Source organism: Mus caroli, chromosome 7, assembly GCF_900094665.2.
Source record: "Mus caroli chromosome 7, CAROLI_EIJ_v1.1, whole genome shotgun sequence".
Taxonomy (NCBI): Eukaryota; Metazoa; Chordata; class Mammalia; order Rodentia; family Muridae; genus Mus; species Mus caroli.
Genome location: NC_034576.1, coordinates 13,485,809 through 13,506,841, shown reverse-complemented (window position 1 = coordinate 13,506,841; position 21,033 = coordinate 13,485,809). Strand labels below are relative to the sequence as shown.

Here is a 21,033-nt window from a genome sequence, read left to right as displayed (position 1 = left end):
CTACTATCACATCATCTGCAAATAGTGATATTTTGACTTCTTCCTTTCCAATTTGTATTTTCTTGACCCCCTTTTGTTGTCGACTTGCTCTGGCTAGGACTTCAAGTACTATATTGTATAGGTAGGGAGAAAGTGGACAGCCTTGTCTAGTCCCTGATTTTAGTGGGATTTCTTCCAGTTTCTCTCCATTTAGTTTGATGTTGGCTACAGGTTTGCTATATATTGCTTTGATTTTGTTTAGGTAAGGGCCTTGAATTCCTGATCTTTCCAAGGCTTTTATCATGAATGGGTGTTGGATTTTGTCAAATGCTTTCTCAGCATCTAACAAAATGATAATGTGGGTTTTTTGTCTTTGAGTTTGTTCATATAGTGGATTACATTAATGGATTTCTGTATATTAAATAATCCCTGCATCCCTGGGATGAAGCCTACTTTGTCATGATGGATGTTCATTTTGATGTGTCTTGGATTTGGTTTGGAAGGATTTTATTGAGTATTTTTGCATCGATATTCATAAGGGAAATTGGTCTGTAGTTCTCTTTCTTTGTTTGATCTTTGTGTGGTTTATGTATCAGAGTAATTGTGGCTTCATAGAATGAATTGGGTAGAGTATCTTCTATTTCTATTTTGTGGAATAGTTTGAAAGCAGTTGGAATTAGGTCTTCTTTGAAGGTCTGATAGAATACTGCACTAAACCCATCTGGTCCTGGCCTTTTTTTGGTTGGGAGACTATTGATGACTGCTTCTATTTCTTTAGGGGTAATGGGACTGTTTAGATCGTTAATGTGATCCTGATTTAACTTTGGTACCTGGTATATGTGTAGGAAGTTTTCCATTTCATCCAGGTTTTTCAGTTTTGTTGAGTATAACCTTTTGTAGTAGGATCTGATGATGTTTTGGATTTCCTCAGGTTATGTTGTTATGTCTCCCTTATCATTTCTGATTTTGTTAATTTGAATAGTGTCCCTGTGCCCTCTAGTTAGTCTGGTTTATCTATGTTGTTGATATTTTCAAAGAACCAGCTCCTCCTTTGGTTGATTCTTTAAATAGTTATTTTTGTTTCCACTTGGTTGATTTCACCCCTGATTTTGATTATTTCCTGCTCTCTACGACTCTTGGGTGAATTTGCTCCCTTCAGTTCTAGAGCTTCTAGGTATACTGTCAGGCTGCTCGTGTATGCTCTCTCTTGTTACTTTTTGGAGGCACTCAGGGCTATGAGTTTTCCTCTTAGAACTGCCTTCATTGTGTCCCATAAGTTTGGGTATGTTGTGTCTTCATTTTCATTAAACTCAAAAAGTCTTTAATTTCTTTCTTTATTTCATCCTTGACCAAGGAATAATCGAGTAGAGTGTTGTTCAGTTTCCACGTGAATGTTGGCTTTCTACTATTTATGCTGTTATTGAAGATCAGCCTTAGTCTGTGGTGATCTGATAGGTTGAATGGGATAATTTCAATAGTTTTGTATCAGTGGAGGCCTGTGTTGTGACCAATTACATGGTCAGTTTTGGAGGAGGTACCATGTAGTGCTAAGAAGAACGTATATCCTTTTGTTTTAGGATAAAATTTTCTATAGATATCTATTAAATCCATTTGTTTCATAATTTCTGTTAGTGTCCATGTGTCTCTGTTTAGTTTCTGTTTCCAGGATCTCTACATTGGTGAGAGTGTGGTGTTGAAATCTCCCACTATTGTTGTGTGAGGTGCAATGTGTACTTTGAGGTTTACTAAAGTTTCTTTAATGAATGTGGCTGCCCTTGCATTATGGAGCATAGATATTCAGAATTGAGAGTTCATGTTGGCACATTTTACCTTTGATGAGTATGAAGTGCCCCTCCTTTTCTTTTTTGATAACTTTGGGTTGGAAGTCAATTTTACTTGATATTAGGATGATTATTCCAGCTTTTTTTTTTTTTTTCTGGGCCATTTGGTTGGAAAATTGTTTTCCAGCCTTTCACTCTGAGGCAGTATCTGTCTTTGTCCCTAAGGTGTGTTTCCTGTAAGCACAAAAATGTTGGTTCCTGTTTATGTAGTCAGTCCATTAGTCTATGTCTTTTTATTGGGCAACTGTGTCCATTGATGTTAAGAGAAATCAAAGAAAAGTAATTTTGCTTCCTGTTATTTTTGTTGTTAAAGTTGGGATTCTGTTCTTGGCTGTCTTCTTTTAGGTTTGTTGAAGGATTATTACTTACTTCTTCTAGGATTTAGTTTCAGTCCTTGTGCCACTGTTTTCCCTTCGTTATCCTTTGTAGGGCTGTATTCGTGGAAAGATATTGTGTGAATTTGCTTTTATCATGGAATACTTTGGTTTCTCCATCTATGGTAATTGAGAGTTTTGTTGTGTTGTGTGTAGTAGCCTGGGCTGACATTTGTGTTCTCTTAGCATTTGTATAACATCTGTCCAGGATCTTCTGGCTGTCATATTCTCTGGTGAGAAGTCAGGTGTAATTCTAATAGGCCTGCCTTTATATGTTACTTGACCCTTTTCCTTTATTGCTTTTAATATTCTGTCTTTATTTAGTGCATTTATTGTTCTGGTTATTATGTGTCAGGAGGAATTTCTTGTCTGGTCCAGTCTATTTTGAGTTCTGTAGGCTTCTTGTACATTCACGGGCTTCTCTTTCTTTGGGTTTGGGAAGTTTTCTTCTATAATTTTGTTGAAGATATTTGCTGACCCTTTAAGTTGAAAACTTTCATTCTCATCTACTCCTATTATCTGGAGGTTTTGTCTTCTCACTGGGTCCAGGATTTCTTTGATATTCTGAGTTAGGATCTTTTTGCATTTCACATTTTCTTTGATTTTTGTGCCCATGTTCTCTATGGAATCTTCTGCACCTGAGATTTTCTCTTCCATCTCTTGTATTCTGTTGCTGATGCTCACATCTATGGTTCCTGATTACTTTCCGAGGGTTTCTATCTCCAGAGTTGTCTCCCTTTGTAATTTCTTTATTATTTCTACTTCCCCTTTTAGATCTTGGATAGTTTTGTTCAATTCCATTGCTTGTTTGGTTGTGTTTTCCTGTAATTCGTTAAGGAATATTTTTGTTTCCTCTTTAAGGACTTCTACCTGTTTAGCAGTGTTCTCCTGTATTTCTTTAAGCGAGTTATTAATGCCCTTCTTAAAGTCCTCTACCAGCATCTTGAGATATGATTTTAAATCCATGTCTTGCTTTTTGGGTGTGTTGGGGTTTCCAGGACTGGCTGAGGTGGGAGTGCTGATTTCTGATCATGGTGAGTGGTCTTGGTTTCTGATAGTAAGATCCTTACATTTGCCTTTCGCCATCTGCTAATCTCAGGCCTTAGTTTTTATAGTTGCCTCTGACTGGAGGTTGTTCCTCCTGTGATTCTGTTAGCCTCTGTTAGCAGTCCTGGGAGTCCATCTCTCTCCTGAGTCTCAGTAGTCCGAGTACTCTCTGCAGGCAAACTCTCCTCTTTAGGGAAGGTGCACAGAGTTCTGGCATTCAGACCTGCCTCCTGGCTGAAGATGAAGGCCAGAAACAGGACCTGTACCAGAAGATGTGTTGCTTCTGCAGTCTGTGTGCTAACCTCCATAGACTGGTCTCTGAGGGACCTGGGACACAAGATGGCTCCCTCACCTGCTCCAGCAGGCAGAGCCCTCTCTAGGCAGACACTTCTCCTCTGGCAGGGAAGGTGCCGAGATGTCTGGAGTCCAAAACTGGGTCTGTCCCAGAAGCTGTGTAGCTTCTGCCTATCCCTTGAGCTGTGTGCTTCTTCAGTCTGCACTCACACCTGCGAAGAATGGTCTCTGAGGACCTGGGACACAAGATGGTTCCCTCACCTGCTCCCATTGTTGTACGTGGTTCTATTTTGCTGGTAGAGTCATATCATTCTGTAGGAATTTTAATATTTTTTTATTTCTGTGGATAATGTCACTAAATTTTCAAATTGTATTTTGTTTAAAGTGTATATTCCTTTTGGTAGCATGGCAGTTTGCATAACATTAATTCTCCTAGTCTGTGAATAGGGGAAGATTTACCTTCTCCTAATGTCTACCCAAGTTTCTTTCTTCAGTGAGTTCTTTTTGTTATAGAATTTATATACTTAGTATATGCATTACTATATTCTATTACTGTGATAAAACACAATGAAAAAGAAAAAAATATAAAAGGAATGGTTCATTGGGGGGTTTAAGTTCCAGAGACATAAGAGTCTTAATCATTATGTCAGAAAGTGTGGCACCAGGAAAGCAGGCATTGCATTGGGCTAGTCACCAATAGCTCACACCTGGTTTTGGAAACAGGAAAAAAAAAGGGAGAATACTCAAAATGGTGCCAATCTTTTGAAACCTTAAGTATTATCCACAGTGATATATTTTCTTTAGAAAGTATACACTTGCTAATTTTCCCAAACCATTTGCCAAATAGAAACCAAGTATTCAAATGCTTGAAGCTTATAAAGGGAATCTCTATTAAACACACACACTTGATGAGATTGATTGTGAGGTATTTTCTTGAGGTAATTGGGAACAGATTTATTTCTATTATTTGTTTCTCATTCTTTTGCCACTATTAGGTAGGGAAACTATTGATGTTTGTATGTTAATTTTGTATCTTGTATCTTTGATATAATCATTATTTGATCTACATCTTTTCTGGTAAACTGTTTTAGATCTCTTAGTATAATTGTGGAAAATAAAGGTACTTTGACTTCTCTCTTTCTTATTTGTATTCCTTTTCTTTTCAATCTTTGTCTTTTTGTTCTTATATATTCTATGTGACAAAAATGAAATGAACAAATAAACAATAAGAAAAACTAGAATACAAGCAAACTCATGGAGTTTAGTTTGGTTTAGTTTAGTTTATACTTTATGTGTGTTTGTTTCATTTTAATCTTATGGAAAAGGGCATAGTGAGCTACTATGTGGCCATATATAATTGAATTCTGATCCCTAAAGAGAACAGTGAATGCTGTAATTTTGAGCTTTATCTCTGTAACTACCTGTTTAAATTTGAAAATGTCATTTGGTTTAATTTTCATATTTTTTTATCTGTGTAGAAGTTTATCCTTTTTTCTTTTTTAGATTTTACACTTTAGTGAAAACCTGGGACAGGTCCTGTTCCTGGTAAAGTTTAATAATTTTCTGTGTTTTACTGATGCTTGTTATAAGGTCTCACTTTTCATGATTTACTGTATTAGTTTTGAAATGCAGTTATTTTGGTTAGTTTATGTAACATTTTGTCAATATCATTTACATTTTGAAAGAACTAACTCTATTTCTATGACTTGCTCTATTTGTTTTGTTGTGTCTGCTATTTTCATTTCAATAATCAATATCAGTGATTTCTTTCCAGCCACAGATTTTGGTGGTTGACTTCTTCTTTTTCCAAAACCTAAGCTGAATCATTAACTAATGTATTAAAAGTACCTTTGGTTTATTAATGTAGGTCCTTTGAGTTTGAAATATCTCTTTTAGGACTGTTTTCATTGAATCCTACAGATTAAAAGATGATTTTTAAGAGTATTATTTTTCTTGATTTGTTCAAGGACTCACTCATTAAATTGTGGAGTTTTTTAAGCTCCACGAGTTTGCTTGTATTCTAGAGTTTTTCTTATTGTTTATTTGTAGTCATTTCATTTTTGTCAGGTAGAATATAAGGGACTTTATTTTCCCATGTTTTCAAGGCTTTCTTTATGTCCTAATATATGGACTCTTTTAGAGGAGTTCAATGGGCTAATGAGAGCAATGAATATCTAGAGTGTTTGGATATAATGCAAATAGATATTTGTTAAATCCATTTTGACTGTGAGATCAGATAATACTTTTAATTTTCTATCAGGATGACCAGTCTATTGTTGAGGTTGAGATTACTAATGATGTCTGGTGATAGCCTGGGACTCTACATTTAGTAGCATTTCCTAGGTATAAATGGGTGACCTCTGTTTGGAATTGTACACTACTCTCCATGAATTATTCCTTCAATCAGCAGAAAGTAATGTTTATCCTTTCTCACCAAATTTGGTTTCAAGTCTGTTTTGTTAGATTATAACAGCAACACCTCCATGCTTTTTAGCTAAATTTGCCCAAATCACCTTTTTCATTCATTTACATTTCAAATGATATGCCTGTTCCCAGTTAATCCTCCACAACTCTTCCATCTCCTTCCCACTTTACCCTCTCTCCTTTGCCTGTATGAGGGTGCTCCTTCACCCACTCACCCACTCCCACCTCATTGCCCTAACATTCCTCTATACTAGGGCATCAAACATTCACAGGATCAAGGGCCTCCCCTCTCATTGATGCCAGATAAAGGCATCTTCTGCTGCATATGCAGTTGGAGTCATGGGTCTCTCCAAGTGTATTCTTTGGTTGGGGGCACCCCTTGTGGGCTCCCTAGGAACTTTAGAGCATCTGGTTGGTTGATATTTTTCTTCCTACAGGGTTGCAAAGCCCTTCAGCTCATTCAGTCCTTCTCCTAACTCCTCCATTAGGGGCCCCTTACTCAGTCTGATGGTTGATGCAAGCATCTGCGTATGTATTGGTCAGGTTCTGGCAGACCCTCTATGAAGATAGCAATAACAGGCTCCTATCAGCAAGTACTTTTTGGCATCAGCAATAGTGAGTGTGTTTGGTGGCTGAACATGGGATGAATCCCCAGGCGAGTCATTCACTGGATGGCCTTTACTTCAGTCTCTGCTCCTCTCTTTGTTACTCTATTTGCTTTAGACAGTATCAATTCTGTATTAAAATTTTTGAGAAGGGTGAGTGGCTCCATCTTTCAACCAGGGGCCATGCCTGACCTCTCCATATGGTCTCTACAGGTTCTTTATCTCATTTGTTGGATATTTAATCTAATGTCATCCCCATTAGGTCCCAGGAGTCTCTTGTTTTTCTGACATCTGGAACTTTGTGTTGGCTATCCCTGTTCCTCATTCCCCATTGCTACCTCTGTTCAATTTCCTGATCCTATATACATATCTCCTGTCTCCTGCCACACATGATCATGCCCATCTTTCTTTTCCTCTCCCCCTCCTTTCTTCCTCCAAAATCCCTCCCACCCTCTACCTCCTATCATTATTTTGTTCCTAAGTAGGACTGAAACATCCACACTTTGGTCTTCCTTTTTGAGCTTCATATGGTCTGTAAGTTGCATCCTCAGTATTCTGAGCTTTTTCCCTAATATTCACTTGCCAGTGAGTACATACCATGTATGTTCTTTTGTGACTGGGTTACCTCACTCAGAAAGATATTTTCTTTCTAGTTTCATCCATTTGCCTGCGAATTTCATGAAGTCGTTGTTTTTAGTACTCCATTGTGTAAATGTACCACATTTTCTGTATCCATTCCTTTGTTGAGGGACATCTGGGTTGTTTCAAGCTTCTGGCTATTATAAATAAGGATGCTAACATAGGGGAACATGTATCCTTGCTATATATTGAAGAATATTCTGGGTATATTCCCAGTAGTGGTATAGCTGGGACGTCAGGTAGTACTATGTCCAATTTTCTGAGAAATGGCCAGACTGGTTTCCAGAGTATTTGTACCAGCTTGCAATCTCACCAGTAATGGAGAAATGTTCCTCTTTCACCACATCCTAGCCAGCATCTGCATGGATTTGTCTCTATATTTAACAGTTTTGTGTCTCATTATTAATCACTATTTTCTGCCAGGAGAAAATTTTCTGTTAATGGTTGAGAGATGCACTAAAATATAGGGATAGGTATAATGAAAAGTCATTATGAGTCCATTTCTGAAGCCTATTCAAAGAGGTCATTAATAGAATAATTACGTCTTAGATATGAGAACTGGTATCCTTCAGGCGTTATGAGAATTGAGGGGATCACTTGGTTCTGACATTGCAACCTCTCAGAAAGATGTTCCTGCATGGAATCAGGGGTAAATAATTCTATGAGGAGATGAGTTTACTAATGAACTTAATTTTATCAGCTTACTCCTCTGTGTGTCTCTGTCTGTCTCTCTGCCTTTGTCTCTGTCTCTCTGTGTGTGTGTGTGTGTGTGTATCAAAAGTCACATTTAATGTTGTAAATGGAGTCAAGTTTGCTTTTTTATAAAGCTGTTTGTAATTTGTTAAAAAGGGAAAAAATCAAGGAGACATTTATTCATGCTTTGTAATCAGCACTTTTTTCCTCTCTGCACACAGTTCCATATGGATCATGGTTTGAACACATTCGTGGATGGTTGTCCATGAGAGAAGAGAAAAACTTCCTTTTAATATGCTATGATGACTTAAAAAAGGTAATTGTCTTTCTTATACAATGACACAGCCTCTTACAAACTCACCTCATGTAGCACTCCACAGTTTTAAGTGTGCTGATTCTACCTACTGTGTCAGTGTTAGGCTCAGGACAGTCAGTAAATGTCAAACTACAATGATGTCCTTTGATTTTTATTTACTTTTATCTGTCTTTTCATCCCTAGGTTCTTGTCCATAACCCATTTCATCTTTCTATCTCCCTCTCCCTCTCTTCCTTCCTCTCTTTCTTTCTCTCTTTCTTTCTTTCGTTCGCCCATTCGTTCGTTCATTCGTTTTTTGTTTCTCTGCGTAGCCCTGGCTGTTGTGGAACTCACTCTGTAGACCAGGCTGGCCTCAAACTCAGAAATTCGCCTGCCTCTGCCTCCCAAGTGCTGGAATTAAAAGTGTTTTCCACAGCTACATGGCCCTTCTTTCTTTTTTTTAACTTTAACCTAGTTCACCCTGAGATAGAGTTGGGAAACTCACACTTGCACCACAGGTTTTTAAAATTCTGAGAATATAACACATATAATATAACTAATAACAAAATGGCTAATAGGGAATGTATAAAGTACTATCATTCCACTGTTGTGGTCAACTGTATGCCATCTCCATTTCACCACTGAGAAAAAGGACATAAGTATGAAAACCATCAGAGAATCCTTTGAAAACACAAGTGCTTGAGTGACATTCACAGGATTAAGCAATATTCAAATCTGGCCAAGCATATCCAGAGTAAAGTCAGTCAGGGAGGATGGTGTCCTGTGTTCTGCAGTACTTGGAGCTAAGCAAGATGGGCTAGGATACATACACTGAAGAGTTCAAAATTCTTAGTAGATAATATCTTACATGTGCAAACATTAAGTAAGACTTTAAATAAGTAATTAACATTAAGTAAGTAATTAAGTCTAGAAGGCTGAAATGCCATATATATTTCTGATAATTGAACATTTCATATATATGAAATGCCCCACTGAAGGGTATAATTATTTAAAAATATGAAATCTGAAAAATAGTTCTGGACATGATGTAACATGGCTCTATTCCTAAGAGTGGGAGATGGAGACAGACTAAGTTGTTCAAGGTCATCACTGTTTGTATGGTGATTTAGAGGTAAACCTTTCCTTCAAAAGACATTGTTTCAAAATACCAATAAAATAATTTTAAGTTGATTTATGTAATATATTTTTATTTAATTAAAGAATATTCCTTATAATGATGGACACATAACAATAATACCAATTATATTAGCACAAATATTCTCATTTGATCAGCAGTTCAAAAGTTTAAATGGTTAGGAAGTTTTAGGTAAAAAGTAACCATCATTTACTATATCAGAGATAAAGAAGTTAATTGTACTTTTAAATGAGGAAGAAAATTGCATTGAATACTCACTATGTCACAGAAAACCCTTGTGTCTTCTTAGAACTGTTGAAAAATTTAATTGAGAAGAAAAAGCAGTCTTACAGCCACTGTTTACATTATTAAAACAGACTCTTGTGATGTGGAAGGTTACTGATAGTTGTTATTTTTGTGTATTTTTTATTTGTTCGTTAATTATTATATTTTTATACTACAAAACATTTTAATTTTAAATACATTTTATAATACTCTAGCATTCTAACAAATTTTCCAATTTTTCTCCTCATCCTTGTAAACTCAACCTCAAGTTCTTCTCAAGAAACAATGAAAAAGTCAATTAAAGACAACTCACGAAATCAAGAAAACAAAATAAACAATACCCCAAAAGAAAAAAATCCCACAAGATTATAACCAAGTAAAATGTACACACATATCCCCACACACACTTATACCCACATATACACACCCATACACACTCACATCCACAAACTCACACATGAACAATACAAAAGCAAGCAAGCAAACAAGCAAACAAACAAAACCAAAAATGTTGAATCTAGTATGTGTTTAATATGAATGCTGCCCTGGAGAGGTTGAAGTACCCAATGTCACTCTATTGATGAAAACTGATTTTCTCTTTACCTGTCTCTGTCTCTGTCTCTCTCTCCATTTACAAATGACAGTTCAGACATCATCCTTTACCCTAGTGTCTAGACTTTCACTCATTCATTTAATCCTTTTAATATAACCAAATAAAATATAATAAAATAAACAGAAGTATCATTACAAATTTGGACAAGACAAGCCAATAGAAGAAAAGGAGCCCAAAAGAAGACATACAAATTAGAGACACGCATGTTTGCACATTCAGAAATTACATAAACACACTAAACTGGAAGCCATATGTATTATATATGTATTAGATATAGATATAGATGATATACATAGATATATAGACACATAGAGTATTGGTGAGACTGGTATTACCCACTGCATATGCTGATCTAGCCCTGTGGACATTTAAGAGTTTTCTTGTGGTGATGTGGAGGACACTGTTTTCTTGATGTCTTCCCTCTACTCTGGCTCTTGCACTCTCTCTTTATTCTGAAGAGTTTAATGGCCTCTAGATCGAAACACTTAATGGAAATATATCGTTTAGGACTGATTGTTCAAAGGTCTCTCATTCTGTGTATTGCATAGCTGTGGATCTATCTATTTGTTTCCAAGTGCTGAGGAAAAAAAACTTTATCTGATGGTAGCTAAACATACCACTAATCTCTGCATAGTAGAACATCTTTAGGCATATTTGTCACTAATTTTTAGACCAGTTTTGTTTTGTTTCATCCTGAGTACATAGACTATCTAGTCTCTGGCTACCCAAACAGTGTTAGGTCTTGGTTCCATCTCATGGAGTGAGCCTTAAGACAAATGAGTTATTGGTGAGTTACTACCAAAAGCTTGGTACCACCATTTTTCCAGCATGTCTTTCAGGTATAGCACCATTGTAGATCAGAGGATTTATGGCTGGCTTTTCTCTTTTGATAACATGCACAGTATCTTCCTGTAACAAACATGCTTTAATGTGATGTGCGACAGTGGTATTTTGGCACCATCCCAAATCTCCTTGTTCAATGAGTTTTGTAGGTGTTGTTTGTGGCAATCGGCCTTGTTGACAGTTTGTGGAGAGTAACATATAACCTTGTCAACAGCCTGTGTTGCTTAGGGGCTTCCATGTAAGCTCTTGGGCCAAGAACTTAATTGAATATAGCTCAATGCCAGTACTTAAAGTTTACTTTAGGATCAAGAGATGGACATTTTGGGACAGCATCTCCCCATTGTTTGGCAATATTATTTAAATGGCCTTGATATATACTTTAGAAATATTCTACATTAGTAGGTTTCCATATTATCCATCAAATATCCCTTAATTTTAGCTGTCTCTTCCTGTGTTCCATCCTCTATTCCCTTCCCTTTTACCTTCCCTATATGATACACCTTTTCAGCTCTTGCCTATCCATCCATTATTTGTTGTCCATGTTTATGATGACGATGATGATGATGGTGGTGGTGGTGGTGGTGAACATGATGATGGTGATGTGATGAGGGAAATTTCTTTTGTCCTCCAATGTATTTGGTGTTCTCTATACTTCTTGTACTATGATAGGTATCTTCTTATTTATGTTAAGAGATATTTTCTTCTATGATTTTGCTAAAAACATTTTCTGTGCATTTCACATGGATAGTTCCTCTTTCTCTACTTCTATATCCAGAATTTCCTATACATTTTGTGACAGTTTTTAAATTTAACATTTTCTTTGACCACTGCATCCAATTTTTCTATGTTGTCTTTAATGGCTAAGAGTCAGCCTCCCAACTATTGTATTTGGTTTGTGAATCTCACCTTTCCAGATCCTGTTCAAGGTTCTAAATTTTCATTTACATATTTCCTTCAGCTTTAGTTTTCTTTACTGATTCCATTTCCAATTTCATGTCTTGAATGGTTTTTTTCATTTGTGTCCTCTGTGTTTCTCTATACGTTTTTATGGGATTTATTAATTTCCTCTTTAACAACCTCAGTCATCTCCATATAGACAGTTTTAAGGTATTTTTCTTGTTCCTAAACTGTGTTTGGATACTCATGACTTGCTGTATGTAGTATGTTAACAAGTCTGTAGTGAGGACATACTTTCCTGGATGTTATTAATTATGGATTTATGCAGGCATCTCGCCATTCAAGATTTGTAAGATTATAATCTGAGTCCTGATATCTGGTACTGCCTGTTTGAACAGGTGTTTTCTTTTTTAGTTTTTGTTGACCTATCTGGTTCTTAGGAGAGTGTGGTGGGTGGGTGTTGCCTGGTGGGAAATTGTTCTGGGATCCTGAAATGTGTAGTTACTGGAGAGTTTCAGGTAAAATCCATTCTGAGTATCAAGGTCTGACACTTAGGAAAGGAGATAAACTAGGAGGAGAACCTGAGGAAGTACATAGGAGGGAAGAAAGCTGGATGTTCCACCAGAATTTGCTTCATCACTGGGAAGTGGAGAAAGGAGGAAAAAAAACACAAAAGAAGCTTTGATATAAATCTTTGGATAAGATATATGTCAAAATACTAGGGTATTGGACTTGGGGGAATGAAGGGAAAGGTGAATATCTGCAGTTAGCCTACGTGCTTCCCTGATGAGAGTGGCCTGTGGATTCTCACAATGTGGGGACAAGGACAAAGCAAGGAGTAGGGGGAAGGAATTTTGGCAGTTACAGTATCGGTGATCAACTGGAGATGGGAGCATTTAGGGGGAGGATACAACTGGTGTTCTGCACAGAGCTGGGGATAAGAATAGGGGATGGACTTAGAAGAACAAATATAAAGGTGATGATTTGTTTTAGTCTACCAGATTCCATGAATGGGTTAGCATGTGGGTTCTCAGGGAGTAACTGAAGGAGTTGTAGGTTAAGACCAATCACTGAGTAGGGGGAGGAAGGTTATGATGGGAAGATCTGTGAGATACAGTAGATGGGAGTGGCTGCTGCAGGTGTGCTGCTGCAGAGCTGGGGATAACCCTGCCTGGGGGATTGAACTAATAGGAATGGAGGGAAAAGTGAAGATCCATTGCTAGCCTCCCATTTTCCTGGCCAGAGTAGTCTGTGGATTCTTAAGGAGGATCTATTGGAGATGGGGGTTGAGATACTGTAATGAGTTTTAGAAGCTAGTTTGGAAGAGAATATGTGGGATCCCCAAATTTTGGGGGACTTCCATAGATTATTTGGGTAAGAGCTGGTGATCAGTCTGGAAGATTAGATATGTAGGAACAGAGGGACACTTAGGAGAAGATCTCAGGTATACCTGGAACCCAGAGGATGGGAGCAGATGCAAAGTCGAAGGAGAGGTGCAGCTTACTAGTTTGCCTCACAAGGCTTGTTCAGCCTCTTTTCTTATAGAACCAGGACTACCAAAACAGGGATGGCACCACCCACCATGGGCTGAACACTCCTCCAAGGATCACTAATTGATAAATTGTTTTACAGCTTGATCTCATGGAGGCATAACCAACTGTAGTTCCTTCCATTCTGATGAGTCTATATTGTGTCCATTTGACCCATAAAAAAAGGAAGCATGCTCCTTTACTTGTTGTAATATATTTTACTTTTTCATTATGAAATACATTTTTCCAAGAAACTTCATTACCTACCTGACTCTGCCATAAGCTAGTCCAGTTTCTAATAAGTCTCATTTCCATCCATTTCACATACTTTTACATTGATTGTCATGGTTGTTTACGTTCACATGAAATGTTAACCAAATATGTGATAAAATATGTAATAAAAATTTTGAATTAATAATACCTTTATGGCTCCAGTAGAAGGGATAATATTCAAATAAAAATATGTAGTATTCCAAGAGTCTACCTTCTTATGACTAAATTCTACAATCAGTGTGGTAGTGCACAGTTGTAATGTCAGCACTTGTGTATCTGAGGTAGGAAGACTGTGATGTTGTTAGCCTACTGAGTTACAGCATGAGATCATAGCTCAAAAGAAAACAAAATCTCCCAAAATTATCCCAAAATAATAACTATTAAGAACATTTTGATGAAAGTTGTAAAACTATATTATTCTCAGTTACCCATAGGAAGCACTATTATTTGATGTAAGCATTAACCTCTGTCAAGTTCTTTATGCACATTGCCTTCATTCGTGTAACTGTTTAGAAGTATTTCTATGAGTTTCCTTAAACATCTCTCTCCAGGTAGTGTATGCTAGCACTTAGGTACCAAAGCCAGATTTTTCTCTGACCTCTTTGAGGTAAAGTCCAGTATGGTCACCATAATAATTTTCATTCTAATAGACATGGCTCCATTTTGAGAAGTAATCTCAAGTAAAATCATCTCAGTGAATCTAGGAAATCTGTTGCCACCCATCTATAAACATAATACTGAGGAGAAGGTAGGAAGTTCAGAAATTTCAAGGTCTTCATTCACTACAAATTAAGATTGAAGAGATCCTCAGTCATATTAGGCCCCTCCTCCAATGTACTCTCTATCCCAAAGAAATGTTTCCTTCTATTTTTTTAGGACCAAAAATCAGTCATGTTGAAAGCCAAGTCAGTACACTAATGCTTCACATGTATCCTGCCCTCTCCCCATGGCCTCATTCATTTTTCAACTCCATTCAATGCTTTTTAATTTTATTGTGCCATTTTTCATCCCCCATCTACATTTTCTTTCTCTGCATATGTTTTTCACAGCTCTCTGCTTATTATCCTCTGTTTTGTTTCCTCTTCTTTTAGGATACCAGGGGAACCATAGAGAAGATCTGTGAGTTCCTTGGAAAGAAATTAGAGCCAGATGAGATGGATCTAATCCTCAAGTACAGCTCCTTCCAAGCCATGAAAGAAAATAAGATGTCTAATTTTAGTATCATCAGAAAAGATATAGCTACTAATGGTTTGCAGTTCCTGAGGGAAGGTAAAAAAATTTCAGAATATTTCAGATCATGTGGAGGGATTCTGCCAATGGGACTCTAAGAAACTATTGTAAATATATCAGCAGTTATTGCTCAACATTCATCATTTCTCACAAAACTTGCAAGACAACTTTTCCATGGTAATGATGTGGGCTTAAGGCACTCTGAAATATCGATTTGTTCTGGAAGCTAATGTTGGGATTCCATATGGTAATGTACAACACCCTTAATGGAAAATGGGGAAATATATATATTGCTATGAGGCTTTGTAAGGCTCCCTGTATCATAGAACTGAACTCTAAAAATTATTTATTGCATCAGAGAAAAGATGTATCTGGAGTGATAAACACAGAAATCATTTCTATTACCTTCTGGGAAAGATGTGAACAGGACAAGATTGCTGCATCACAGCAGGCCAGGAATAAGCCTCATAAGGACTAAGAGAAATATTCTCCAGTATTAAAATCTGATGGTGTTTGCCAACCAACATTTGGCCTTCTGCAGGCTTATGGCTGCACTCTTTAATCTGAATTCTCTTTTCTTAAATGGTAATAACCATCCTCAATATGCAGGTACTAAATCTTTATGCTGTTAGAAGTTAATGTGTATAGTTTTGTAGCTGTGAATTTATGGAATAACTTTGCTAGAATGAATCACAACTGGAGTCTCACCCACTTGTAATTAAAGAATATGAGTTGAGATGGGCCTCAGTGTTGAAGAATGAATGAGTCTGATATTAGGTCTTTGGGGTGAGTAAAGCACACCAATCATGATGGCTAAGACCAAAACAAAAACTCAGGTGACAGCAGATCCTGGGAAGGGTGTGGAGAAAGAAGAACACTCCTTCATTGATGGTGGAATTGCAAACTGGTACAACTACTCTGGAAATCAGTCTGGTGGTTACTCAGAAAATTGAATATAGTACACTCTGAAGACACAACAATACCAGTCGTGGGCATATACCCAGAAGATGCTCCAACATGTACTAAGAACACATGCTCCACTATGTTCATAGCAGCCTTATTATAATAGCCAGAAGCTGGAAACAACCAAGATGTTCCTCAACAGAGGAATGGATATGGAAAATGTGGTACATGTACTAATATCATCTATTAAAAATTATGATTTCATGAAATTCACAGGCAAAGGATGGAACTTGAAAATATCATTCTGAGTGAGGTAACTCAGTCACAAAATAACACACTCAGTATATATTCATTGTTAAGTGGATATTAGCCCAAAAGTTTGGAATACCCAAGATTCAATTCACAGACCATATGAAGCACAAGAAGAAGGAAGACAAAAGTGTGAATACTTCAGTGCTTCTTATAAGGGTGAACAAATTATTCATAGGAGGAAATATGGAGATAAAGTATGGAGGAGAAACTGAAGGAAAGGCCAGCCAGAGACTGTCCTACCTGGGAATACATCCCATATACTGTCACCAAGGACTTGTCACCACAGAAATATGGTCATCTAAAAATAAATGACTAAAGCTTTTCGGAGAAGTCCTACTGTTAATAGATGACTTCTGACTCCTGGACTTCAGCCTGTGTAGATAGAAAGTCATCAGCACTGGAATTTATGGTCTTACCTTAGAAGAGAAGTCTATTCATGAATTTTTTGTCATAAGTTAGAATTTGGCAGAGGCAACAGTATGTGTATAAAAAGCTCTAAGTAAAACCTAAAAAGAATGCTGTGACTTGTTTAATAGAGCAGTGCTATGGAAACTAATAAGCAAATGTCCTGTTGGAGATACACCAAAACAAAAGCAGGAGAATTTAGAAAACAATTCTATTATGACAACTGTCATTTTCTGTTTTCTAGAAAGATTCTTTAAGAATGAGAACACAATGGGATTTAATTTAGTCTCTTCCAAAAATAATGGCATTTTATGCATCATATCTTTTAGGAGGTCTATCTATCTATCTATCTATCTATCTATCTATCTATCTATCTATCTATCTATCATCTACTTATCTATCATCTATCTATCTACATATCTATCTATCTACCTATCTATCTACCTATCTATTTGTCTAAGTAGTAGTTATCTCAAAACACTTGATCTGGCTTTATAAGTCTTTGTTAGTTTAATCAATATAGTGGTTATATGAGGCATATATTTCTTTTGCATTTGCATATGCCTTTTATCCTGGAGAATTATGTTCCTTATACCAGTGTTGTAACTCACAGTTAATAAGTCATAAGTCTCACTGAAACCAGGGCACTGATTTGGAACACCAACTCCTTTACTCCTTATTCACTACTTTAGTATAGAGGATGCTGAGATGAATATGTTGGGAAATGGGTTTGAAAGAACAAAGTACATTAGGATAATATTTGTTCTCCCAAATACTTCATCAGATTGATGCTGTTTTTTAATCTTAAATGTATTACAAGATCAAAGATTAATTTCTTTGCTCACCATTAGATATCAAATTCCCTAAAGTTTAAAGCCATGAGAGGTTGTGTTAAGGATTATACTGGCCTTATCCAGAAGTAATTCTCTAGACCTATTTCACTGTCCTTTAGATTCACTCCTTAACTGGACATAAGAAAATACCCTTTATTGCCTCGTAAGTGATATTCTGAACAACGACTCTTTACAGGGAGACTCACTCATTTGGTTAGGTTGGATTAATCTGGTTTTAAGACTTAAGCAATAATTTTGCACATACAAGTGTGTTCATTTTGATTCCATATTCAGACACTGCAGAAAACACTCTAATTTGTTTGCTTGATAGAAATTTTGTAAAGACATTGTCTCAAGTCATGTGACTGAAAATGTCTTCTGACAAACCTCAGAGGTCCTAGCCCTCATTACTTCACACTAGGTGTTTTCTGGACAGTGGTCAGGGCATTAATCATGGTTATTGATATTCTTAGAAGACACAGAGGAAAAATGACCTGAGGATTGAGGGAAAAGACCACTCTCTGCAGGCTAAAATAAAATCTGGAGAAAGTCTGAAAAAGATCCTTTTGTGAGAACTGCAGCCTCTAGAACTATGAGAAATTTCCTTTCTCACAAGAGCTAATGCACCACATGTTAGGGCTATCCTGTCACCTGCCACACTAAATTTTAAAGAAAGTTACATCTGAATGAAGAGAAATGTACATCTGATGCATGCTCAGAATTTTGACATAATTGGACTTAGAACTTTATATGTGAACCTGTAAATATATGGTTCTCTCATATGGATTAATTCATTCCCAACGGAAGCCATATTGAATTTGCTGAGATTCTGGTATCACAGTATGTGTTCTGGCTTATTAGGATTCAGGCATGCTGAAGTAAACAATAATGAAACATGCTGTAACAATGAACATAATAACAAACTTGAGAGAAACAATAAATACTGATAGATTTCCCTCTTATCAGATGGCATTCGATGTAATATCAATTAATTATATTATATTTGAATATGGTATATCAATAATTACCATTTAGGTATGACTTTTTATATCTTTGTTAACATATCCTACTGCTGAATTAAAAATTAACTTACATGATACCTAAAGAAAGTAATATAATAAGGAAAAGCATTGCTTCTCTTGTCAATATTTTTAGCTTCAAATATCTATCATTCTGATGTTGGGTAACATATTAGGGGCTAATTATTCTTCATCAACAAAATGAGATCAATGCAAGCATCTTGCTCACTCATTCATGAATGCTTTCAACAATTCCATATTAAGTATGTTCTCTAGGTCTGATATTCTTTCACAAATGAAGCCTTTAATAACTGAAGAAAAAAATGTATCTTTCTCAAATATTTAGCTACATATTCATTCCATTCATATATACAAAAAGCCTGTGCATGGAGTATATTGAAGTGTTACAGATATGAGATAAAATACAATAAAGATGGGAGCTGTGATGATTTATACGAAGTAAATATTAGAAAAATTATTACAGTGACATAATTAAGAAAACAAAAATGTGTTTACATAGAAGACATCAGCACTCCGGGAAGAATAAACATGAAACATATGAAGAACAGTTGGATAATTTGAAGTCTCTAAGGCCAAAACTAAAGGTCTACTGGAATGCCGTGATGCAAGCTAACATATGTTCAAAGAAGACAGAGATATAGAGAATAGGGAATACAATCATGTCCATCTTCATGCATCACCTAATACCATGGCTAAGTGAAAACAGAAGTCTCCAGATTTTCTCAGCTAGAAGTGGCTGGGGCTCCTGTGTCTATTGAAAGTGTCAAGATGATTACCCTGCAGTTCATACTGTGTGAATCTCCAGTTCCAGGGGATCTGATGCCTCCATACTCTGCAGGCACCTGTATTAATTTGTACCAATCCAACACAACTTAAAATTAATTTTAAATATTTTGTAAAAGTTGCTCATATCCTGTGAAAAATATTATAACTAAACAATAAAATATAGAAAGAACAATTGAAGTTTGTTTTGATAGTTGAGAAACTTTATTGGGCTGGATAGTGTGATGAATACAGGTAAAATAGGAATCAGGAATAATATATAAAAAAGGAGATGCAATGTTGCTACTGTTATTTTGTATGCCTTATAAATCAGGAAAGGAGAAGGTGGAACATTATTTCTACAGAGAAAAATGTCTTTGTGTATATTATTTCACGACATAAGAAGGGTTTTTTCGGGGAACCATTGAAAGTTGGATTTTATTAATTGTGTGGTTCTTGTGAAGTAGATAGTAAAGTATATGAAGGAAGGACTGAGAACAGTGTTAAGATTGTTATTAATCCACCTATGTATCTGCTTCACATTTTCCAGGTACAACTGGGGGCTGGAAGAATTATTTTACAGTAGCCCTATCTGAAGCCTTTGATAAAGTGTACCAGGAGAAAATGGCTGGTTTCCCTCTAGGGCTATTCCCATGGGAATAATTTCTTAAAACTTCTAAATCTTATATAGACACTGTTCTATATAAGATTTTCCTGTTCTTGTACATATGAATTACTGGGTGTGGTCATAGAATAAATATTGTTATTGAATTGTTGTAGTTTCCTCATTATTTCATTCACTTTTCAAACTCATCACATACCCTCTCCTCCTTTGTACCAGTCTCACACTTACTCAGCCCTTCTTCTATTCCTCCCCCTCCTCCTCAGAGAAGGGGAGGCCCTCCATTAATGCCAATTGTCTCTGGCACATCATGTCACAGCAGAACTAAGTTCATCATCTCCCACTGAGGCCAGACAAAGCAGCCCACCTAGGGAAAATAAATCAAAAGGCAGGCAACAGAGTCAGAGACAGGTACTACTCTGTTAGGTTATATAACACCTATATAGAAGAAGCTATACATTTGTTACATATTTATAGGGGGTCTAGGTACAGCCCATTTATACTCTTTGGTTGGTCACTCAGTCTTTGTTAACCACAATGGGCTCATATTTGTTTACTCTGTTGGTTTTCTTGTGGTGTCCTTGACTCCTCCAGCTCTCTCAATCCCCCCACTCTTCCACAAGACACCCCAAGCTCTGTGTAATGTTTTGCAGTGGGCTGTATTAGATTTTTTATGGCTGTGCACAGATACCATGACCAAGGTAACTCTTACAAGGACAAAGTATAATTGGGGCTGGCTTTCAGTTTCAGATGTTCAGTCCAATATCATCAAGGTAGTAACATGGAAACACCCAGGCAGGAATGTTGCAGCAGGAGGAGAGAGCTCTACATTTTCATCTGAAGGCTGCTAGTAGAACACTGGCTTCAAGGCAGCTAGAATGAGGGCCCTAATGGCTACACCCACAGTGACACACCTATGCCAACAGGGCCACACATTCTAATAGTGCCATTCCCTGGGCAAAGCCTAATCAAAATATCTCACCATCTCTGCATGTGTTTCCTTCAGCTTATTGATGAATCTCCACAGAAAACAGGTGTCTTAGGCTCCTGTTTGCAAGCATAGCGGTTCCTCAGAAAATTGGACATAGTACTACCGGAGGATCCAGCAATACCTCTCCTGGGCATATATCCAGAAGATGTCCCAACCGGTAAAAAGGACA

General features: G+C 36.8%; 1 protein-coding gene across 1 annotated transcript in view; it reads left to right on the top strand.

The window, feature by feature from the left end:
• The window catches only part of Sult2a1 (sulfotransferase family 2A member 1), a 27,985-nt gene extending 7,960 nt beyond the window's left edge, over positions 1–20,025 (top strand). Inside the window, exons 4-6 of the mRNA XM_021168763.2 lie at positions 8,118–8,212; positions 14,858–15,035; positions 19,802–20,025. Of these exons, the coding sequence (XP_021024422.1) occupies positions 8,118–8,212; positions 14,858–15,035; positions 19,802–19,914 (386 nt within the window). The 3' untranslated portion in view covers positions 19,915–20,025. The remainder of the gene's footprint in view (positions 1–8,117; positions 8,213–14,857; positions 15,036–19,801) is intronic.
• Positions 20,026–21,033: the final 1,008 nt, after the last annotated feature.